Below are 25,926 nucleotides of genomic sequence, written 5' to 3' on the forward strand. Positions count from 1 at the left end.
AGCTCCAAAGGTAAGTATTGTAAGTTATGCGAGTTATTTAGTATCGGTTTGATACTTTGTTTACTTAAATACTATGATTTACTGATTGACACGGCACCTTTTATTCAGAGGCAAGGGCTGTAAGTTGTACAAGTAACTTGTTTTAAAATTGATACTGTTTGAAAATTTAATGTTTACAGGAGTTTGGTTTTGAAATGGGGAATGTTCAAGACTTGAAATTGAAGAATTGACTTGAAGACTTGAGTTGAAGACTTTGACAATAAAAAACGAACAAAGATTAATAAAAAAAAATTGGAAAATAAATACCAATCATAAAAAAATAAACATACAACAGCTATTTATATCAATGAATAAACGAGTAAAACTTAAACTGAATATGCAAATCAAGCTAAAAGCTGAAATCAGTTTTAGGAACAAAACAAAACATGAACTGGAAAGAAATTATAATGAACATAGGTTTCATATATCCGTCTTTTCGACCTAACAACTTAATTTGGGTATTCTTTTCTTATTGGCAGTTTAGAAACTGAGAAACATCTTTTTCTTATAATGACATTTTATAAAGCTGTATTTGTAACAGACTTATGTGAACAGTAATTATATTAATTACTAAGTTATTAGTACTTAACATACATCTTGTTAGCTCGTGCAGATTAAAAACTATAGATTTTAGTTTTGTAGATTCAACTCTCGCATTACTATTCCTTAACCATAGATTTTACCTCTCAAGTAAGATGCCCCATAATGACTAAAAGAGGTAACAAGCCGATATCAAATTTTCTTAGCCATATTTCAGTTCGGAAGAAAGCAAATAATACTTCTGAGCTTACCTTTACCATTGGTAACATGTGACTCCATTTTAAGGTTTAAATCCAGTTCGAGCTCTTGAGGTATGGTACGGAAGACATCCAGGAAATTATCTTCGCGTTTGGGAAATAGAATAGAGCGTTCAAGTGAATCTTCAGTATTACTTGAATATGTTTCTTCAGCTTCTACACAAATTTAAATTAAATCTCATTTTAAAACTCCAAGGAAAAACATTCCTAATGTATTCAAAAAATATGACAATGATTTTAAAATGGCACGTAAGACATAAGAAGAAGAGCTTGAGAAAATACATCTGGAAGGAATGGTCCTTCAATTTGAGTTAAAACACTAACAGTTGTTCGATTTACATTTCAAATATGACAGATAAGTGGTGACCTATTCTAGCTTATACATTTGCTTTATTAGGTGTACTTACTAGCAGACTTTCTTTACTATACACCTATGTAGTATGTTCCTGTTTTTTATTTATTCCCCATTTCTAAATGCGAGCCTTCTGAAACGTTCTTCCATATACGCCTGAAATACATCGCAATTTAAATAACTTAATATAACATAGCTGATCAAAACGGCATTGACAAACTTGATACACATAGATGTTTTCAGGTTTTAAATGTGATATAAAAAGGATAAAATACAATGTATCTTCTAGTGGCAACGATTCCTACTGCAACATTTTATTGGATGTTTTCTTATATTTTCAAAATAACTGATCCTGGTGACTATACAGGATTTTAATGAACTTTTATATACTTCAGCAGTTTTAGGCTTTCTCGTACTGTTTAATGACCCCAATCAGCACACATATAGATACGCGCAAACACAATCAAACAAATTCCATCAGACTAATCTGAAAAAAAAAGTAGAGAACAAACTGTGTTCTATATATGCTTTTATTTTCACCTACACATCGCACGAAAGGAGTTGTCGTAAAAAATTTTGAGGAGGCTCATTATATTCCAATTTTATGGTCCTTTTATTTTCACCAAGCCACTCCGTATGAAAGGAGTTGCCGTAAAAACTTTTGAGGAAGCTCATTATATAACAATTTTATGGTCCTTTTATTTTCACTAAGCCCCTCTGTATGAAAGGAGTTACAGTAAAAACTTTTGAGGAGGCTCTTTATGTCACAATTTTACGGTCCTTATATTTTCACCAAGCCACTCCGTGTGAAAGGAGTTGCCGTAAAAACATTGGAAGAGGCTCATTCAAGTAAAATCAAATTTTATGACTTTCTATAAGACACAAAAGTAATTATAGAACAGCCCTCTCCCCCTCAAGATATTCTTGTAAATTGTAAAATTGGTCACGGTATAATTAGGAATTTTATGTATTTTACCGTAGTCCTACGGATCCCAGATAAATTGGTATCATACCTTTTTTACGTAATTTAAGTATTTTACGTATTTTACCGGTATTTTACTCGTATTTTACAAATTTTACTGACATATTTTATGGTACCTTGTAGTTTTGTCTGCACAAAACCACCCAGAAGCTAGAAGAAGCAGGATTGGATGCGATATTGCTATTTTAGTTTTTACTGGATACACTGCAGAGCAAAAGAAAGCAATACAATTGTTAAATGTCCTGATTAATTTCGTTGTGAGGTGTCTGTGATTGATGATAAATTGGTATTTGACTAGCGTGTCTCTTGCAATATATCAGCTTAATTAAAAATACTGATTCTGTTTTCATGAACAGTTATTGATGTTTGTATCTGTCTTTATTTATATCAACTTGATTATGCATGATTTTTTTATTTTTTTTATTGAATTTCAAATTAATTTTGCTTCATCAAACATAACATTATGGTGCAGAAAGTGAAACAGACGTTTAATAACTGCTGAATCGAAAATTTTAGCCAGCTTTAGCCAGCTAAAATTTTTAGCCAAAATTTTAGCCAACTTTATTTAAACTATTACAAACTGAGTCTAATTGATGTTTGTATCTGTCTTTATTTATATCAACTTGATTATGCATGATTTTTTTTTATTTTTTTTATTGAATTTCAAATTAATTTTGCTTCATCAAACATAACATTATGGTGCAGAAAGTGAAACAGACGTTTAATAACTGCTGAATCGAAAATTTTAGCCAGCTTTAGCCAGCTAAAATTTTTAGCCAAAATTTTAGCCAACTTTATTTAAACTATTACAAACTGAGTCTAATTGATGTTTGTATCTGTTTTTATTTATATCAACTTGATTATGCATGATTTTTTTTTTTTTTATTGAATTTCAAATTAATTTTGCTTCATCAAACATAACATTATGGTGCAGAAAGTGAAACAGACGTTTAATAACTGCTGAATCGAAAATTTTAGCCAGCTTTAGCCAGCTAAAATTTTTAGCCAAAATTTTAGCCAACTTTATTTAAACTATTACAAACTGAGTCTAATTGATGTTTGTATCTGTCTTTATTTATATCAACTTGATTATGCATGATTTTTTTTTTTTTTTTTTATTGAATTCCAAATTAATTTTGCTTCATCAAACATAACATTATGGTGCAGAAAGTGAAACAGACGTTTAATAACTGCTGAATCGAAAATTTTAGCCAGCTTTAGCCAGCTAAAATTTTTCGCCAAAATTTTATCCAACTTTATTTAAACTATTACAAACTGAGTCTAATTGATGTTTGTATCTGTTTTTATTTATATCAACTTGATTATGCATGATTTTTTTATTTTTTTTATTGAATTTCAAATTAATTTTGCTTCATCAAACATAACATTATGGTGCAGAAAGTGAAACAGACGTTTAATAACTGCTGAATCGAAAATTTTAGCCAGCTTTAGCCAGCTAAAATTTTTAGCCAAAATTTTAGCCAACTTTATTTAAACTATTACAAACTGAGTCTAATTGATGTTTGTATCTGTTTTTATTTATATCAACTTGATTATGCATGATTTTTTTTTTTTTTTATTATTGAATTCCAAATTAATTTTGCTTCATCAAACACAACATTATGGTGCAGAAAGTGAAACAGACGTTTAATAACTGCTGAATCGAAAATTTTAGCCAGCTAAAATTTTTAGCCAAAATTTTAGCCAACTTTATTTAAACTATTACAAACTGAGTCTAATTGATGTTTGTATCTGTCTTTATTTATATCAACTTGATTATGCATGATTTTTTTTTATTGAATCTCAAATTAATTTTGCTTCATCAAACATAACATTATGGTGCAGAAAGTGAAACAGACGTTTAACAACTGCTGAATCGAAAATTTCTGTTTTTTTTTAATTGTACTTTAAATAACAATATATTGCAATTTCGAGCAGTTAAGAGTTTCTTTTCTAAATTCTGTTATTTAGTGCCCCAACATCATATATTCTATTTACACAACTTTAAATATTTTTTCTGAATTACATCTTTGCCTGAATTTACTAAAGATCTTAAATTTATTATGGGTTTGAACGCAACTCTAACATTTTGCTTTTGATTCTTTTGTTAATTTTTTAATAAAACTGAGGCAAAATGGTAAAGATACATAATTTATTATTATTCTAATAAATTTGTTGATATTTATCAGAATCCTCAGAGTTGATCCAGTAAATATACTGGAACAAAATAAAATAGGACAAAATGGGGTCTTATATGGACAAAAACAAAATTTTAAAAGAAAAACTAAATATTTTGGTTAATCCACAGCTAGCCAAGCCAGCATTCACAGATCAGGGGGAGATAAATAGACGACACCAATTAAATAAATGCAGACGGAGGGACAAGGTTTTTTTTCAATTCTTTTCATAAGGGTAAAGATAAAAGGTCTTTCAGGTAAAAAGTATTTAAAAAAGGTATTTTTCAAATTGCAGGGGAAATTTTTACTTAAAAAAATTAATTAAGAAAGTAAAGATATTTTTCCAAAATGTCCCCCATTTGTGCCCTGTAATGAACTTGATCAAGAAACAAGTTAATCATATTGATAAAACGGTGTTTAAAGCCTAAAAAGCTTCTAAGACCGACAATTCTAAAATTAAAAAGCACTTGGTCTTTTGAAGCAGCTAATTATATTTTAGTTACTTTATTTGCTGATTTAGTTATTTTTGCTGATATAGTGTTTTTTCGAAGAATCTAGTAATTTTTTACCTGGTGGAAACCCTGCTCTTTTATCGGACATAGCGTATCAGAACAATAAAGTGTATTAAAAAGTACTGATAATTATAGTTTTATAAGGCAGAAATATTGCCAGGAATAAAATTGTGCATGCGATAAAAGATAATCGAAAGCCTTATTTTTATAAAGTTAAGACCCTAAGCAAAAATTTTATTTTCCTTTAACAGCTATAATATAAAATGTCGGTAAAGAAAAATTTGGGTTAAGATCTAGATGAGGGGCTATTGAGAAGGAAACATGTTAAGAAAACAATTCTTAATTAATATACAGAATATGCTATATATAATTAATAATGTATAATAATATAATTAATAATTAATATAATAATGTGCAGAATACTTGCAGCTAACATATTTTGAATGCAGCTTTCCTATACCCTCATCCCCCTAATATGCAAATATATAACCCAAAGTATATATTCCCAATGCATTCTGCGAATGTGTGGGCATAATGAATCTCTTTTGTTTCAACCCGTTATTAAACACATTTTTGTTTCAGCAGGTTGAGATCCCCCATCTCCTGAAAGATAGGAGTCATCCTCAGTTCAGTTAAAATTATTAAACACAAACTGGCCGTTATCAACCCGTTATTAAACCGTTACATAAATAAACCGTTTATTAAACCGTTACATAAATTGAATCAACTCTGACGGAACAAAAACCAGAAAAATAATAGCCATATTTTGAAGGTTTTTTTTTTAACAAAATAGTTATCCGCAAAGTTAAACCACTACCGTATTACCCTAGGCACAAGAATAGCAAAGGGAAAAACTAAACTGTTAATTAAATTGATGGAACCCTAAATAGCAACGAAGACCACACTGCCTTTCCATCACAAACGAAGAAACACACTTAGAAACAAAAGGAAAGTTTTTCTCAAGATGGTGGAATTCAATTCAGTGAGTATTTCGGCCCTATGTCCAAGGTACACCCTCAGCTCAATACAAGCGAAAATAAAATAAAAAATTTGCATTAAATTGCAACTTTAAAACTAAATTTTTTTGAAATAAATATAAAAAAAAACTAAAATCATCACTTCAACGAAATTCAACCAGGACTCTTTTTTGCGATTCTTTTCAGGTATTTAAATGTAATTTATATCTTAAAGACTTAGGAATAAGGTTTTCATTTCTGCAGGATTCCAAAAGTTTAGTTCATTGATAATATCAACATGTTTTTGTTTTTTTTTATTAAAACTAACAAAATAAAAGATATCATAGGTCAAGGTTCCCCATAAGCTAGAAGTAAATAGCGACAAAGATCACACTACCTTTCCATCACAAAAAAGAAATATACTTAGAAACAATAGGAAATATTTTCTCAAGACAACGGAATTCAATTCAGTGAATATTTCGGCCCTGTGTCCAAGGGTTTGCTTGGACACAGGATGATGCCACAGGTTGTGTTGAGCTGTGTCAAGCTCAACACAAACAAAAATATAAAAAAGAAACTTGCATTAAAATTCAAAATACAAAATTAAAATTTTTTTAGAAACTTTTAAAACAGCCTTAGCATCATCACTTCAGCGAGGCTCAACCAGGAATCTTTTTTTTTTGTGAATCTAATTTGTATCTTAAAGACTTAGGAATAAGGTTTCCATTTCTGCAGGATTCCAAGAATCTTTGTTGAGTGATAATATTAGCATGTTTTTTACCTAAATTAACAAAATAAAAGATATCCCATAGGTTAACTGCTCCCCATTAGCTAGATGTACATAGCAACGAAGGCCACAGTGCTTTTCCATCGCAAACAAAGAAAGACACTTCGAAAAAATGGGGAAAATTTTCACAAGACAGAGATATTCAAATCAGTGAATACTTTGGCGCTATGTCCAAGGACCGTCCTCAGCTCAACACAAGCAAAAAAATTATATAAACACTAGAATGCGAACTTTAAAACAATTTTTTTTAACTTTTAAAACAGCCCTAGCATCATCACTTCGGCGAAGTTCAACCAGAACTCTTTTTATGCGATCCTTTCCACGTATTTAAATGTAATTTATATTTTAATGACTAAGGAATAAGGTTTTAATTTCAGCACGATTCCAAGCATTTTTGTTGATTGATAATATTAGCATGTTTTTTACCTAAACTAACAAAATAAAAGATGTCATAGGTCAACTGCTCCCCAAAAGCTAGACGTAAATCGAAACGAAGACCAAACTGGCTTTCCATCACAAACAAGGAAACACTTAGAAACAATAGGGAAAATTTCTCAATACAGTAGAATTCAATTCAGTGAATATTTCGGCCCTATGTCCAGGGCCGTCCTCAGCACAACAAAAACAAAAATATAAAAAAAGAAACTTGCATTAAAATGCAAACTTTAAAAAACTTAAAGCGGAGCTTTTAAAACAAAGCTCACTGAGCTTAGCTTAAGTAATGATGCCAGGGCTGTTTCATAAGTTTTAAAAAATATTTTTAGTTTTAAGATTTACAATTTAATGCAAGTTTCTTTTTTGTATTTTGGCTTGTATTGAGCTGAGGACAACCCTCGGACATAGGGCCGGAATAGTCAATGAATAGAACTCCACTGTCTTGAGAAATTTTCCCTATTGTTTAAGTGTGTTTCTTTTTGTTTGTGATTGAACCACAGAGGAGGAGAATTACCTTCTTTTAAGCCGTGGAAAATCAAAATCGTTAAAAATTTCCATCAAAAGCTGTAAACATGAAAGAAAAAAAACAAAAAAAACGCTGAATTCGTCTAGTCATGGAAACGCGAACTAGTCATGGAGGAAGCTTTTGCATCTGAGGATGACTCCTATCTTTCAGGAGATGAAATCTCCTGCTGAAATCATATAAGTCTGAAGCTCCCTAAGGGCATTGCTGGGATGTTCGTCTTTATTGATGGATATCTTTGTCCTACATCATTTATGAACAACAGAAAAACAATCAGCCTAAAAGGTACTTCCTTGAAACATTCCAAATAAAACTAGGTGTTGTCTTGAAATGAATTCATCAAGGAGAACACACATTGAAACTTGAAGAAGGAGCTCAGCAATCGCCTGAATAGCCAACAATCAGTTCCATAAGCTTATGGTTTACATAGAAGGGCCTCATGCCATACCTAATCAAAGACTTTTGCAATCTCAAAAGAAAGACGGCGAATGTCATGTCCCTCAGACAGAAACACAACCCACTCTTGGAACTGCGCCATTAGACAGTCTAATGTAGACCGTTTCTACGAAAGTCGTATGGTGTATCAGCTAATAGGCGGTGCAACTCAAGGCACGTGTGAATGACACTCTCATGAACTTTTCCTATGCAGAACACGGGTCTAATTGACCAATAAGATCCTAAATTAGTGAGGTCAACATCTACCTTTGGGACATGGGTAGCTTTCAGGGCTTCTGGGAATGTTCCCGTGGCAAAACATTTTCAAAAAAGAGAGGCAATAGGACCAGCAAGTTCAGGGGCAAATCTTTGGAGGACAATATTAAATATTATGTCAGGCCATGAAGCTTTGGTGACTTTCGGCTGACACAGCGTTCTAACACCTTGCTTTTGGTTATACTTACACTAGTGATTTTATAATCTGATTTTTTTTTGCGAAAAGAAGGAAAGGAGACTCCCAAGTCATCAAGTTGATAGATCTTTTCAACAGCTTTTACAAGAACATCTGCTTTTTCCTGGTCAGAATGCATCATCGCCCAATCAGCATGAAGTATTGGAATTGAGGAAGGTTTAGATGAACACAGAATTTCTTGGGGGAGGGGGAGCTGAAACTTTTAGAGGGAAGGTTACCCCTCCCCTTTGCTGCACCCCTGCATGCAGGTTGTCAAAAGAAATTCTCATCAATATTCCATGAATCCCTTAAGGTGTTAAATTGAAATTTTCAGGGCATGATGTATGGAATGTTGAATTAATCAAAAAGCGCTATGTGCATCCTACAACTGGTACTTGCTCTTTAGGGAATACTGAGGGACATGTATAAGGTTTCGAGAATTAGGTTTAACTCTTAGCAAAGGTTGACTGGAGTTTTGAGCTAAATCAAAACACACAACATGCAAGCAGGTTATAAAAAAAACAATCAACATATCTCAGGAATGATTTAAATTAACAAGTTGAAATTATTGGGGTATGTTGAGGGGGATATCAAATAAACAAAAAATGCACTCTGTGGATACTACCATTTATACTGCTACTACAACTAATAAAACAAAAAAACTATTTTTTTAAAATGAAATTAAGGAGCGACATTAAAACTTAAAACGAACAGAAATTACTCCGTATATGAAAGGGGCTTTTCCTCCTCAACGCCCCGCTCTTTACGCTAAAGTTTGACTCTTTCTCTTAACTCTACATTTTGAAACAGTAAAAAACTTTAGCGTAAAGAGCGGGGCGTTGAGGAGGAAAAGCCCCTTTCATATACGGAGTAATTTCTGTTCGTTTTAAGTTTTAATGTCGCTCCTTACTTTCATTTAAAAAACTTGTTTTTTTTTGTTTAATTTCTGGATGTTTTTGAATTAATGCATGTTTTGATCTTGGCTCTCCGCACATAAATAATTAAAACGAAATTTGCATTGGCTAAATGGCTTTTTCATAGTTTTAATCGGAAGATTTAGAGAAAAAAGGAGCAAGGGAGGAGGCCTAGTTGCCCTCCAATTTTTTGATTACTTAAAAAGGCAACTATAACTTTCAATTTTTTTACGAACGGTTTCATAAGTAAAAAATATACGTAACTTACGAATTAACTTACGTAGCGAACTTCTATATTCGTATGTTTTATTGCGTATATGAGGGGGCTCATCCCTCTTCGATACCTCGCTCTTTACACTAAAGCTTAAATTTTGTCCCAATTCCTTCAGAATGACCCCTGAATCACAAAGGCCGTAGAATAAATAGTTGAAATTACTAAAAATACTTTAGCGTAAAGAGCGAGGTATTACGAGGAGGTAAACCCCTCATATGCGTAATAATATCTGTTCGTTTTCAGCTTTAATGCTGCTCCTCACTTTCAACAGAAAAAACTTTTCATATTTATTTTTTCATTGTTTTCTTAAATAATGCTGGAAAATCCTACACCCCCTCCATTGAAAGTCGTTTCCCCCATGAGAAGTTCCTCCATGGAAAGATCCTCCCACGTAACCCCCCTCAACTCTCCCACCCCAACCAAAAAATCCCCCTGAAAACGTCTGTACACTTCCCAGTAACCATTACTATATGTAAACACAGGTCAAATTTTGTAACTTGCAGCCCCTCCCACGGGGACTGCGAGGGAGTAAGTCGTCCCCAAAGACATAGTTATTAAGTGTTTCGACTATGGTGAATAAAATGGCAATCTCAGAATTTTGATACGGTGACTTCGGGGGGAAAATGAGCGTGGGAGGGGGCCTAGGTGTCCTCCATTTTTTTCGGTTACTTAAAAAGGGCACTAGAACTTTTAATTTCCGTTAGAATGAGCCCTTTCGCGACTTTCTAGGACCACTGAGTCGATAAGATCACCCCTGGAAAAAAAAAAAATAAGAACGCATCCGTGATTTGTCTTCTGGCAAAAAATGCGAAATTCCACATTTTTGTATATAGGGGCTTGAAACTTCTACAATATGGTTCTCTGATACGCTGAATCTGATGGTGTGATTTTCGTTGAGATCATATGACTTTTAGGGGGTGTTTCCCCCTATTTTCTAAAATGAGGCAAATTTTCTTAGGCTTGAGCATTTAGCATTGAAATAATAAAGATACTATCTTCATACTACTGTTACTATAACTACTATTATTACTAGTGCTACTTTAACAGTACTACCATTACAAAGGCTAAGATTTTAAAGGTGAAATTTCCAGGGATACTTGATAGGGAATTGTAATTAAATCAAAACACCTTATGTACATGTAGACTGTCAACAATATCTCAGAAACGGTTAGGAGGGTATTGAGGGGTCTATTGAAGTAACAAAAAGCCACTGAGTGCATATTACTATTGCTCCTGTGACTACCTCACTGAATGTTGACAGAGATGTTGAGGGCTAATGCCCAATTCGCACTTGAGGTTCATTACTGAGCATTTGTTTTACTGACCGTTTTTTTTTTTTTTTTGCCATTACTACTCTAGCATGGACACACGGGCAATGAAGATTCTACTTTTGCAACACCAGTCAATCATAATATATTTACTAGATCATAAATAGTCATAATGTACTTTTCAATTCACTGAGAAAAAAAAAGCATTTTAAAACCGTTTCTCCTTTATAACTTCAATAAGTCCAAAAATGTTCATGTGTCTTATTTAGTATTCTTGGTTATTTTGGAGATTTTGTTTTTGATATTATTAGAAATACAAACATTTCTATATATTAAAATTATTTCCAGCCTAGTTGAAATACATTCCAGTCATGAATTCCATCCTGCTAGAATAAACTCCTGAATACAGTTCCTGCAAGATAACTGCCCAGTACTCATAACAGTTCATATCTTGTATTGTGAAAAGACAATAAACTAGGTTGCAGCTTTTTCTGTGTGCAAGTAATTCATAGGTCTAAAAGTCTTTGCTTAAATAGAGGAATGTGGTGTTGTGTGGGTTATTCAAGTGATTTAATATTAGATCTCACTCTTTCCTCGTTATTCATTTTTTCTCTTTTGCTTTACTTCTTTTTCAAACCAGCATTATGAGACAACTATTCATAAAAATTCAGTAATAAAACTAATTTTAACCAAAAGGCTAAGCAAATCTTTCAAATAAACTAAGAATATTTTCAGCTAATATTAACATAAATTATAGGAGGTAATAACAATAACAATCAAACAGTTTAGAGTGTTTAGGAAGAATAAGGAGTAGCGCCAGCCTTATTTGTAAGTCTTGATAAAACTTATGAAATTATTTGTTAGTTGTTGGTGTTGTAATAATAAATATAAAACACATAGGTCAAAATACAAACAATTTTAAAATAAGAAAACTTATTTATTAAGCCTTAAGAAAACTGATGGATGGTAGCCTAACGTATGTTTGTGGTAATTTCTTTTTGCTCTAAGCATGAATGAGCAATCCATTTTGCTAGCTGTTTGTTTTAGATATCGTTAATTTAACCTGCTATAATATTTGCAATTATAATATCTGATTAAACTGTTTATTCTAGTTTCTATTCATTTGGGGTTTTATTTATTTACTTGTATTAATTTATGTTTGTTATAATATATTATGAGAATTTCTGTTTGCTCGTCTTAGGTTTTCATATGGCTCTTTACTTTTCTATCAACAGCTTCTATTTTTGCAAATATATTTTTTAATTAATTAATAGAAACATTATGTACCTTGCTTAACAGCAGCACTATAAATGAGAACATTTGTGTCCATGCTTTGTCAATCCAGTTGAATACACAGCTAGATTTCTGGACTGAGCTACTCCTCCAGATAATGTGAAATGTTTAGACTCTGAATAATCAGCTAATTTGAATATTATGACTTCAATAGAGAAAAATCAGCCTAAAAACAGGAAAATAATTAGAAGTCCTGGGACTGAATCATTAGAAAAGTATAGTAAAGGGAAGGAAAAAGACTAAGAGCTAGCAAATCACGTGTAAGATTCTAGAAGCTGAAAAAAAATAGCAGCAAAGAAGGAATGGACAGACTTACATGGAAAAAAAAAGAATTGAAAACATTTAAAAACTGCCTTTGAATATTGCATTGGTGCTGGCATAGTGGCAATTTACTCTTGAGATAAATAAAATAAACTAAAAAGCTCAGCTCACATATTTATATCACATATTTAGTGTGAAAAAAAAACTTGTAGTTTCTGCTTGTAACAAACATAGATTTAGAATAGAATTGTTTATACAAGCAATCATAATTTAGAATAAAATTCCAACTAAATGGCGCTAGTACTTACAACAAAACAAGAAAGAAAGAAGAAAAAAAGAGACTGTAACTTATTAAACACTAACATATAAAAAAGAACAAGTGAATTGCCAGAACAGTTTATTCTTGGAGTAGGCGTTTCCTGTCTCGCTTTGTTAGCTGACCTTGTGTGTATTTTATTCCTCATAACTGGTGGTAGTACCTCTATGTTTTTCACTGCTAAGAAGAAATAGGCCCAATTTGCAGATCAAACACAAAGGACATTTGTGGAGGGACAGTAGTTGCAGGATAGATAATACCAACTCATAACTTACATAAGTCTCTGAAAGAATAACTTTAAAGGATCTTTTTTGTAATTACTCAAGTTGATTGCTTAGGTAACTTGTGTTGTTGACTCAAGAAACCCATAAAGGATAAGCATACTTGGAAATTGGTCAGATATATGTAAGATAAACTGTCTTAAGTTGGGACAAAGAAATACAGAAACAATGTAGTAAGATAAGGGTATGCATTGCACCCTTTGCCTTTTTAGTGACTGTATCAACATGAATACTAAATGAGCAGTCAATGCTAAATGTGACACCAAGAATTACAGAAAAAGATACACTAGCATATGGTGGATGAGGACTAAAAAGTTCCTTCTTAAGAGGATTAAAGTGAAGGACATTGATCTTTCTTTGTTGATTTGAATGTAGTCAATAGTACATTGGTCTTGAAAGTTGTTCATTATCGAATTACTGAATTAGGGGACTGCCTTGGAGTTTTCAATAAGATACTTTAGAAGGACTGACAAGTCATCTGCATACTTAAACCTGTCCTCAAACTCTGAAAGGACAAAGTTTATAACTGCCAAAAACAACACTGCTGCAAGTTCTGTGCCTTGTGGAGGTGTCACAAATGAGCTCAACCCATTTAGAGTTTGTTTCTCCATAGAAAAGGCTATAGATACACTAAAAATATTCTTGTAAAAAAATTGATCATTAAAAGCAGAATATGCTTGCATGCAACCATAGCATGTAAATTTGTCATAGCTTTGAAATGACAAATAAGTTCAAAGGCTTTTCAGAAATCCACTAGGAGAAGACTGACAATTGCACTTCCTCAGTGAAGCCACTTGACTATAAGGTGATGCATTATCACTGAGTAGATAGTGGTGCTGCTTCCTTTCAAGCATATGTACTCATATAGGTCAGTCCCAAGTTATTTGGCTGGACAGTATGCAAATCATGATACCTTGCCAAAGCTTTTGGGAGTTATACTAAACCCTAACTTGACCAGAAAGAATCAAATAGAATCAGTAAAACAATTTTGTGTAAAGAGAGACATTTAATCATGCAATGACTACTCCAATTGTGATGCTGGACTTCTAGAAAAGGTTTATACAGTCCATAGTGAATATACTCTAGAAGTAAGATAAGATTTATTTCAACAAAGTTGCTATTACAAGCCCAAAAGGGCTGAATTTGCACTTTAATGTCAGTACAAAATCATAAAATTGCAATCAATAAAAAGTCAAATGATAGAAACTTGTAAAGTTAAAACAGGAAAAACAAATTTAAATAAAAGTCTAGCTAGCAAGAATTACAAAGTTTTCAATTGCAAAATAAACACAAAAAAATATAAAATAAAAGTGGAGCAAGAAGGGATGGGGGCTATTGATTTAAAATTTAAACTATATGAGGGGTGAACGTTCTGCATTATCTTTCAGTGGAAACTCTCATTGGGGCAAGAAGGGAGATTCTCCTTGAAACAGAACATGGGGGGCAAGTTTGGGAGAGCGTAAATGTTCACTAGGGAAAACAGAAGTAGTACAAGGGTTATGCATGGCATTGTGGGCAAAATGTAAGGAACTGTAGAAATAACTTTCTAGTTTTGAAATAAACATAGAAGTATTTAGAGGCTGCTGCAAGACAAGTCTGGAAAGCTGGAAACTATTCAGAACATGGCACTAAAGTTGGCAATGGCTCTCCCAAATCATATACCAAGCTATAAGCTTAGAGTTCATTCTGGAATGAACTCTACAATACAAGGCAAGAGAAATATGTTGATTGTTAAAAATTTCACAAAGATCCAAGCAATTGACTATAATCATCTAGTTTTTAAAATAACTTTTGCCTCTAGTCCTTTGGAAAAAGCAGATACCTAAAGTAGGCATTGGGTGCTCTTTAATGATCTAGTTTTTATATGAGGTCAGCCAATTTAACCATTTTCAAGAGTCCCCCAAATGAAAGTGTGCACCAGCTGAAACTTGCTTGGAGCTTATTCTAGGCAAAAAGTCTTCCTAGTCAAATGCAAGATACTTTCAAGCAAAAAATGACAACCTTCTTCAGGAATTTACTATACAGAATATTTACAGATGAGTCACTGAAAGGAGGCAGGGCAGCAGCAGCTGTAGTGATTCCTGAATATTGCTTCAATATATCCACTAGGCTTCCAAATGACAGATCCACCCTTAAAGCTGAGCTAAAGGCTACATTTGAAGCTCTAAATGCCAACTCTAAGTCTGCCTCACAGCTCATGAGCCAAGTCCATAGATTAGTAGTAGACTCTCATTCAGCAAGTCCCAAGAAATTAATATGGAGTATTCAGAAAGAAATATCAAGCTTTATTTACAGCATGTGCCATGTCACCGAGGTATTTAACATAACAAGGTAGCCAATTTACTTGGAAACAAAATAACAGACATCCACATAGACCTGACATTAAAATCGCAAACTCTACATGACACAACTTGGAGAAGAATTCCCAAGAAGAATCTATAATAGCTAGTACTCATTTTTCTGTCATGTGAAGAAATTCTCTATATTTCTAAATTTGAAATGATACACTGATCCTACGGAAAGAAGAACACAACTGTGAAAAAGGGGGGACCCAAATTGTATTTTTTTTTTATTCCCTGAAACTTCACAAAACCTTATCTTTAGCTGCAATAATATTGCAAAGTCAGCAAATAAAACAAGAAATATTTTTCAAGATTGAAAACAAAGCCAGACACAAGTGAACTGCTTCACATGAAGCTGTCAGGAAATGAGGAAAGAATACTATTCCAGGAGATTATTTGTTTTTTAAAATGGAATGACATAATTTAGCAAGGTTAACATGATTCTGAAACCTGCTTTAGTTTTGCTAAGTGGAAGTGTGATTGGGAAGAGGAATATGAACCCTTGAAAGAGATGAACTAGTAGGAAATTTTTAAGAAGCCAAAATGACACTATTTTTAGACTCCAAGTGCTGTTTTTTTTCCAAAGAAGAAAAACCTACAAACAAAGTGAACATCCAACTTGATACCTTTTCTTATGTTCTTTCCAAATATAATAATCACTTTTGGTGCAAATCAACTTCACCCCTATCCCTAGCATATATACATACATGCATACATACATACATATATATATATATATATATATATATATATATATATATATATATATATATATATATATATATATATATATATATATATATATATATATATATATATATATATATACCAATTCAGGGTAAATATGCTATTTGGAATCTTAGCCAAGGAGCAGAAACACTTTAGCACAATAGTATCCCCATTCTGAGCCTGGCAATCAAATAATGCATGCTGGATTGTTTCATCTCCTGAAAATCAGACTCGGCATAAAGGGGAATGATGTAGCTTCCAATTAAATAACAAGCTATTTAGAAGTAGGGGACCTGATTTTGGCTGGTAATATAGCACAGTATTTAATCTTGTATGAAATGGAGATCAAATTAATTTACTGTGATTAACATTGGATCTTTGCCTGATAATATCTTGTGAATTGAGGTCAAAGGAAGGACTAGGGATTAACATGGAAGCCTTTGCTGCTAGAGAATCAGCCATGTCATTATATTTGATGCCTTTATGACTTGGAACATGTTGAAAAAAACCTCATTGCCTTTGATCTTAAGATTAAGAACCTGTTTTCTAATATTATATAAATCCTTATCATTGGCAATTCTATTAACATTTTGGATCAATAGTAATGCTGATTTGGAGTCAGAGAGACAGAGAATATTTTCAGATTCCATGTTATAATTTATAAGTGCATCCAAGGCCAGGCAAATGGCACATAATTCAGCAGACAAGATAGAAGATCCCAATGGAAGAGGAGAATAGATGTTCAAATTCAGGGATGGGATACATGCTCCTGCTCCAGCTGTCTCCCTCTGGACAGATCCATCTGTATATATTTTTCTATAGTTAGGGTATGCCTTTGAGATCTGTTAAGCCAAAATAGTCTGGATCTCATAATTAGGAATCAAGTCTTTATTAATGAAAATAAGTTCTACTTGACAACCTGGTGGACTCATTTTCCATGGAGGAGACTCAGTAAAGGGATATGCATAAGGAGAGTGTTGATTCCAGTTTGGGACCTCCAGTTGAAATCGATTCCATGATGAATGGGCATTGGGACAGGCTGACTTACCACCAAAGGTATGTGCATATACAGCATGCTTGGTTCCATAAGCCTGGGTTTGCAAGAAATATTTAACCCTTAGACTGGATGCTCTTTCACTTAGGGACACCAATCCCAACAGTATTTTTAACTTTGACAGAAGAGTATGCTTATGCACACCCAAAGCTATTCAAATAGCAGAATTGTGTAAAGATTCAAGGATTTTGAATGAGGATGCGGAATGAGCTGAAAAAATTTGAATCCCATATTCTATATTCGAACAAATAAGGCCTAGTGGCCTTAAACTGTTGGGGACAGGTAGCTCAGGTACTCACACTTCCCACAATCAATAACAGTGTATTATTGTTCATAATTGCATATATTCATTCTTTGCAGACTGGAGGAGAATAGTGCTTCCAGTGGCTATTTTTTTTTTCTGGAGAAGAAGTCAAAGAGGTGAAAGGGCTTGTTGTTAGTCCATATACCTCCCTACAATTTTTGGAACTGGAACGAATATATAATTTGTAAAATCCAAAATAATTTTTAGGTGATATCCCAACTTACTTCCAGCAAGTCTCTTTAGAATACAAAGTCTCTGAATAATCAGAGATTTCAAAGAGTTAATAGGTTCATGCCACTCCAATATACAATCCATAAATAAACCAAGTAACTTTGCAGAATTGCAATATGGGATCTCCCTTGAGAAAATTGTTAGTGGATTAGGAGGATCTGAAGTACCATTAGTGAATATAATGGATTTAGTTTTACTGATTGAGATTGGGAAGCCAAATGCTAAAGAGAATCTCTGGACTAATGTTATATCCTGGTGAATAAAACTTTGAAGAAGGACAATGTCCCTTCCCAACTTCCAAATAACCAAATCATTTCCATAAAGGCCAAATGATGCATGAGATACTTGAAATTCAAAAACATACAAGTTGAATAGAATAGGGCTCAATATTGCACCTTGAGGAAGACCTCTCATAATGGAACATAACTCACCTCTAGACTGATTTACTTGAATATAAAAACATCTTTCAGTTAGAAAGGACTTCATAAAATTTATGAAAGAATAAGGGAAGTCAAGATTAATTAGGAGTTCCAATAATTTATTGTGAACTACACTTTCATAGGCATCTGATCAGTCAAACAGAACAGCCATTTTGACATTCTGATTTTAACAGAGTTAAAAACATCAATTTCAAATCTTGTCTAAAGAGCTATGTCCTGTAACATTCTAACTCATCCTTCTATTCTAGGTGACCTGGGTTTCTAGTACTTACCATAAATAAAACATGGTGTCAGAAGCCTCGTAAAGAAGAATGGAAATCAGTGTTCCTTACCCAACAATGGACTGGACAAGTGACAATCTTAAAGAAGCATGGACAAGATTCAAAAACCATGCAACTCTGATGTTTGAAGGCCCCCTGAGTGAAAAAACTGAGAAAGTCCAGTGTGCCTTCTTATTAATTTGGATTGGAGATAAAGGAAGAGACATCTTCAGTACTTTTACATTCACAACAGAAGAGAAAGATAAAATTCAATCTTATATAAACAAATTCACCGAATACTTCAACCCAAAAAGCAACACTGTCTTCTCAAGGTACCTTTTTCATAAACGTGACCAGCGAGATAACGAATCAGTTGAGCAATACATAACCAATTTGAAGATTCTGGCTCGTGAATGTGCATATACGACGACAGCTATTACAGAGGAAATGATTAGAGACAGATTCGTATGTGGAATTTCATCAGCAAAGGTTAGAGAGAAGCTCCTCCAAGTAGGGTCCAACCTTACCTTGTCACAAGCAGCTACCATTGCTTGAACACATGTAGAACCCAGGTGCAGCTAAAAACAATGTCACAATCTGATTCAAGTGGAAGCCAACCATATCAAGAAACATACATGAAGCAGGAGATCGACTTTGTTAAAAAATCAAAGAAAATAAACTATTCCACATCAAGTAGACAATGCTATTACTGTGGTGGAGATTATTCAGCCTCCCACAAATGCCCAGCTAAAGGAAAAATATGCAGCAACTGTGACAAACCAAATCATTTTGCAAAGGTTTGCAAAAGCACTAAAAAATCAGTAAACTTTATAAACCAACAACAGCAAAATCACGATCACAGGAATGACAGTAGTGATGAGCTATTTATTGATATTATAAACAAGGATAAAAGTGATGGTCAGCCATATGTAAAGCTCTTGATCAACAAACAAATCAATATCATCTTCAAAATAGATACTGGTGCTCAAGCTAATATCATACCAGAAAGATTTTTCAATACTCTCAGACCAAGACCAAGAATTAACAAGACCTTACAAATACTTACCAGTTTTGGAGGTCAGAAAATCCCCACACTTGGTTTATGTAACCTTAAATGCGCATACACTAACGGATGCAGCGAAATACAGCCCTTCTTCATAGTAAGAGATGCCCCCATACCAATCCTTGGCTTTGAATCCAGTTGCAAGCTTAAACTCATCAGGCTGATCCTGACAGTAGAAAATTCATAAGTCCTGAAACCAGACCCGTTCACAGAAGAATTCCAAGACATATTCCATGGTGTCGGACAGCTCGCAGGAGAATGCTGCATCACACTTAAAGAAGGAGCTGAACCCAAAGCTGTACCAGAAAATACTACATCATTACTGTTGACTATTACAGTCACTTTTTTGAAATCGACATATTGGGGGAAAATGCAAATTCACACCACATAATATCCTGTCTTAAGAAGCATTTTGCACGCTATGGAATCCCTTGTACCCTCATAACCGACAACGGCCCCCAGTTCACATCCACGCTATCCCAGAAGTTCATTGATAATTGGGAAATCTCTCAAACCACATCATCCCTGAACTTCCCTCAGTCAAACGGACTAGCAGAAAGAACAGTGCAAACAGCCAAAGATATGCTTATCAAAACAGATATTGCAGGACATGACTTTAAACTTAGCATTGCTGGAATACAGAAACACCCCGGTTGATGGTCTAGCATCCCCAGCACAACTGTTGATGAGCAGAAACCTAAGGTCAGTCGTTCCCTGCACTAAACAACTTCTCACACCAAAAACCATTCACCATAAACGATTTTGACAGAATCAGATAAAACAACAGTCACGCCAAAGCAAATATCATAACAGACAGTCAAAGGAACTAAAACCTTTGCAAATTGGTCAACCGGTCCGAGCTCAAATTTGTGGGAAACTTTGGCAAGCCAGAATCGTTAAAAGAGTAGATGTAAACCCAAGATTGTACATAATTGAAACAACCAATGGAGGAACTTACCAACACAACAGGCAACACATAAAAACACTGAACCAGCAACCTCAATCACCAGACCTTGCAGACCATGAGGAGGACAGCCCTGAAGCCAAAACTTCATCAGCGCCTATAAGCCCACCATCAATAGCCCCTGTCCCACCTGTAACACCGATAGAGACCCTTCCCCAACCTATAAATTTCGAATGTAGCTCAGTGCTCTGCACACTCCCTCAAGCACCAAGCACCAGTCGCCCAGCCCAAGAAGAACCCCAAAACTCACCATACATAACCCATAGTGGCCAGCTTGTGAAGCCGATACAGAGACTTGACATGTGAGAATTTCCATTAACTATTTGTAGTAAGTGACAATTAAGTCGTGAATAACTAGTGAACTTATAAGTGTAGTGTCATATGGAAGAACCTTTGTTTAGTTAGTTTAATGTAAAAGGTCTAATTTTAGGGAAGTTTTGTACCAGTCACCTAGGTTAGAAAGGAGGAAGGATGTAACATTCTAACTCATCCTTCTATTCTAGGTGACCTGGGTTTCTAGTACTTACCAATAAAAAGGTCATAAATTTTACAGTCCTTTTCTGGAATCTGTTTGATAAGACAAGCCTTTCCAGAACTTTAGTAAAGGCAGGTAATACCGATATAAGACAAGATCACTAGATGAGTAAGGTTTTAAAGCTGGAAATACCTGAGCAATCTTCTAAGCATCTGGGAACTTTTGCTTGACCAAATAAGATTATAAAGACTTAAGAGGGCTGTACAAACCACCTTTGGGGACTCAAGAATCCAATCCATGTAAATACCATCATTACCAGGAAGACTTGATATTAAGAGAATTAAGTACTACACGGAATTCATCTTGGGAAAAAGGTTTCATCATAGCACAATTGGATAACCATCCTGGATGATATCATATCTATGGTCATCAATAGGCTGCTTTCCACTATTTAGTTGACTAACAAAATTGTGAACCTTTGAAATTATGGTTCTAAAACTGATAATTGAGATGAAGTTCAGCCATGTACCCTGTTTAGCTGTTCTACAAAGTAGTTTCACCTTAAGACATGATTGTTTATAAGAGATTGCTGTTGACTGAGATGGGTGCTTTTGAAACATTTTACAAGCCTTTTGTTTTGCCAAACCTGCAACCCTACTCTCATCATCGCACCATTTCTTGGGTCCTTTGGAGCAATTGTAAAAATGCAACCTAGTCATCAGAATTGCCAATTTAGCTGACTGCAGCAGAATTGATTTCAAATTTGACCCAATGGAATTAATATCAGAATTGGAAAAAACAAAGGAAAAATCAACTTTGTTTAATATCTCACAAAAAAGGGACCAATTGCATTTAGAATTATTAAATGTAGGGATGTTGGGTTTGGGAGAATAGTATAAACCTTGAAATGATGTAAGAAATGCAGAATGATAAGATTGCAGAGACAACAACTTTACCATCTGAAATATCATAATATGAAGAAGGACCTAGAAGCAAATCAATAGTTGAGAAAGAATTAGATGAAATATTATACCTGGTCTGAAACTTAAATGAAGTGAAAACCAAAATTTCTGGAAAAATTTGACAAAATGTACTCTATTCCTCTCCCTGCTTTGTTGCTGCCAGCTGATTGTTCCCAGAAAGGACTATGGGCATTAAAATCACCAAAAATAAAGGTATTATTACCTGATAATTCTGATTCCACAATACTTTGGATATCCTTGCTCCCACATGGATTATACAATATTTTTATGGCAAGATATTATTATACCTACAACATCTATTTCAATCTATTAGATAATTAAGGGTTGAGGGAATTGTTGGATTGAATCATGAACAAAGACCACAACACCCCCTCACTTTTTATTAGTTGATCTATCTTTCCTTTAGCACTTGTACCCAGGCATTTTGATTTTCTTGAACTGATGAAGATTAGTCTCTTGTAGACAAGTAATTCTAATTCTATTATTATTACTATTATCTATTATTATTATTATTGAATTTAAAGAGATGCAATTCCATTGTAGGATCTATAGCTTAGCTAACATAGAAAAAGTTGAATGGTGACATGCATGATACTTTGAGAGAATGGATGATAATTCTGTTCCACTTCATTAAAAATATAATTAGAAAAGTAGTGTTCTGCAATTTCTTATGTTATACTAGCTTTTTTATCTCTGGCCAAATTTTATTGGAAGATTAGGTCCACTGATGCAACATATTTAATTAAGTTTGTAACATGAGGTCCAACTCTATCTTGCACAGTGTTGGCTTGAGTAGAAATAACAGGAAAAGCTGCCACTCTTTCAGACCAAGATTTAGGATTAGTTCTAGGATTGTTGAGGTCTGGACTAGCTTCAGCAACATTGGGTTGCTCCTTAGCCAACAGAGGGCAAGATGTCTCAATAGTGTGTAGGATTGCCTAATTTTAGTCATTTTTGGGGACCTGTAGCCAGGAGTTTGGGGGAAGGGCTAAATTCACTTCCTTAGCCTTATTAGCTCTTGGACCTGATGGTACTTTAGAGAGCTTGGCCAGCTCCATTGCAGCTATAGGGAAAGGGACATTTTCTTGAAGAGCAATCCTTAAGACTTTAGCCTGTTGGAACATATTTAGGACACAAATTGTTACCTATTGATTGATGACTACCATCACAATTTTTACATTTAGGAACTTCAGCATATCTACTTTCTGTAGACAAAGAGTGATTACAAAGACAATTAGGGCACCCTAGTTAAGAGGAAGAACAGTACTTAGATGAGTGACAAAGACATTTTGAGCATTGGAGAGGCTTTTCTTTGTATATTTTATGAGCTTTTAGCTGACCAAAAAGGAAAAAAGTTTAGCTGACCTTGAAAGATAAAGAGCAAATTCTACTGCTCCTTGTTCCCTTAGAATCTTGCTTGCTCATACAATGAACTTCAAGAACCTCCAGCATTTGCCCCTTGTTGCTCATAAGACCATCTTTCAAGTTGTCAGTTGACAGTTCCAATGGTATGTTATACAACACTATTTTCTTGGTATATTTCAGAGGTGGTTTCCACCATTCAGGTGTAACAGAGATATTGCCAATTTTATATAGGCTAAGTGCTTTACAGGCTTTGTTTCTGTCTAGAAACATAGCTGTTAGTGAACTGTCTCTGCTTATATTCACAGTGAAGCTGTATCTACAAGATTTGAGAATATTAATTCTAATGTTAGCAATATTTTTGATAGAAAAAGATAGGGTAAAATTCTAGTTGATTGACTTCTTGCTATCTCAGAGAGGGGTTAGGTTAGGAAAATGAAACTTTCAGGGATAGGTCTGCAGGCTAAAGTATATCCCAGGAAGATATTTTAAAGTACCCACCTCTACTCCTTCTCCCTCTAGAGAGTGAAATTTGTCTAAATGACATGTCTATACCTATTGAAATTTTGACAAAACAACATTTTACCTTAATTTTCAGTTACTAGTTGCTTTTTCTCTGCCTTTAGTTCTGAAAATGTAATTCCTGTTATTTGAGTAGAATTCTGAGCCATACCAATGGTTTTTTTTTCAAAATTTAGGAAATAATTTTGTTGTACTTCATTCAAGCAGAAGATCTATTTTACAAGGTTTAACTTTTATAACACACACATATTTGAAGGTTATCAAAGGTCAGGGCTCTCTAGAGGGAGAAGGAGTGGAGGTTTGTACTTCAAAATACCTTCCTAGGACATACTTTAGCCTGTAGACCAATCCTTGAAAGTTTCGAATTCCTAACCTAGCCCCTTTCTGAGATAGCAAAAAGTCAATCAACTAGAATTTTTGTCATTTATCTCCATAGCTGGGACTGAGTTTGAGATTCCAATTATATCAGGGGGACTCATATAAGGCTTCTGTTTTCTGCCCACTATCTGAAAATCATCATTTGGCTGGAACTAAGAGACAGTAACCAAGGTATCATTCAGGTGATCATCATTGGATATTGGAGATACAATATTAGGAATATTAGCTTTTGACAACCAATTAGATGACTGGCCCCCTTCCCTGAGGGGTCTGGAAGAAGTAGGAAACATTGAGTTAAGGAGAGAAAAATTCCAGAATCTCCTACAACGTAGTAAACTTAAGGGAAAAAGCAAAATAATACTTGAGGAATAATAAAAGCTAATTCCTTTCACTTAGGAGATAAATGAAATCAATAATATCTTCTTCTTCTTTTTGAGCATGCTATGGAAACATAGCTTTTATATTTTCTGTTCTTAAAGTTTTATAATATCCGTTTTGTATATTGCAAGTCTTTTTGAGTACCAAAAGTTTTGATATGGCGCAATGGAAAATTTTCTATAAGAAGTTATATTGTAAAATATATATTTAGATTCTCTGTTTTCATCAATATTTCAAAAACACGATGTTTAATTAGAAATAATTTTTATTTAAAAATGTATAAATGCTTTTTGTTAAAATTTACTAATACGCTTTTACAGTTTTACTTCTAAAACTAAGACAATTTTTGAAAAACTGAAATGCCATGAAAGGTTACAGACATCAGGTTTATGCTTGCCACACTTTTGCAGCAATCTTACTCATTGACTATGTTTGTGTTCGTGTCAGTGTTTCCACTACGCTGGATATATTTGATCAAATTAGACAAGTTCATCCCCTAGAAACTAATCTTCCCATAGAAAAAGCCCCCGTGGAAAAAAAACAGCGAAAATTCACCCCTCCACCCGAAAATGTATATATACTTCACAATAACCGATTCGCAAGCGTCAGAAAGTGAAGTACGTTGCACACTTTTAAATTACTGTCCAGATGTCACAACATATTCTCTTGTTGCAGTCTTTTGTACCCAGGCCACATTACACTCGAATTAGTCAATAAAACCTCTTTTATGAACAATTACTGTGCCCATTCCATTTTATCGAGTTTAAGATTATTGAACTTCAACACATAATACTTTTAATGATGCAATTATTCTTTTTGAAACTTCAAAATGAAAGCTTGAATAGTTTATTTTTCACTTTCTGTGGCTGGAATCTGGCTTAAGCTATGAAAATGTTAGGATTATCCAAGAATAGTTGGGAACAAATTATTCTTAGTACAAGCTCTTCAGACCAATTCCTTACAAATTCAATTTTCCACTTCTGTAACACATATGGGATGTAAAAATCGAGAGAAAACTCATTTTGTTAATAAACCATGGCTTATTTATTTACAAAATGTGAATATGGAGTGGCTCCGGCTATTATTGAGAAAACTAGTAGAATTTATTTGGAAGTGATGGCAACGGGAAATGTGCAGATACAAACTTCTTGCACGGAGAGCTATCAAGGAAAGAAGAAACGCCCTCTTAATTAGATATTTTTTTCCTAAAATTAGGCGTGTTGATTACACATATTGCACGGCTGGCTAAGAAATAAATTGATGCTTAGAGGATTAGCTCAGGAATTTTTAAATATTTAAAAGTCATTCCTAGTTCCTGCTGGTTCCATTGCCCCGAAATTTCCTCAACCTTCCTACCCCTATGGAAAAGTACCTTCCCCTAGTAAACT

The 25,926-nt window shown here is 33.9% G+C and overlaps 1 protein-coding gene across 1 annotated transcript in view; it reads right to left on the reverse strand.

The window, feature by feature from the left end:
* LOC136027995 (zinc finger protein 583-like) overlaps positions 1–24,617 on the reverse strand; it is a 27,870-nt gene extending 3,253 nt beyond the window's left edge. The window contains exons 1-3 of the mRNA XM_065705522.1: positions 24,522–24,617; positions 12,190–12,361; positions 831–992 (exon numbers count right to left, since the gene is read on the reverse strand). Of these exons, the coding sequence (XP_065561594.1) occupies positions 831–992; positions 12,190–12,232 (205 nt within the window). The 5' untranslated portion in view covers positions 12,233–12,361; positions 24,522–24,617. The remainder of the gene's footprint in view (positions 1–830; positions 993–12,189; positions 12,362–24,521) is intronic.
* Positions 24,618–25,926: the final 1,309 nt, after the last annotated feature.

The sequence above is a fragment of the Artemia franciscana genome, chromosome 6, assembly GCF_032884065.1.
Source record: "Artemia franciscana chromosome 6, ASM3288406v1, whole genome shotgun sequence".
Lineage (NCBI taxonomy): Eukaryota > Metazoa > Arthropoda > Branchiopoda > Anostraca > Artemiidae > Artemia > Artemia franciscana.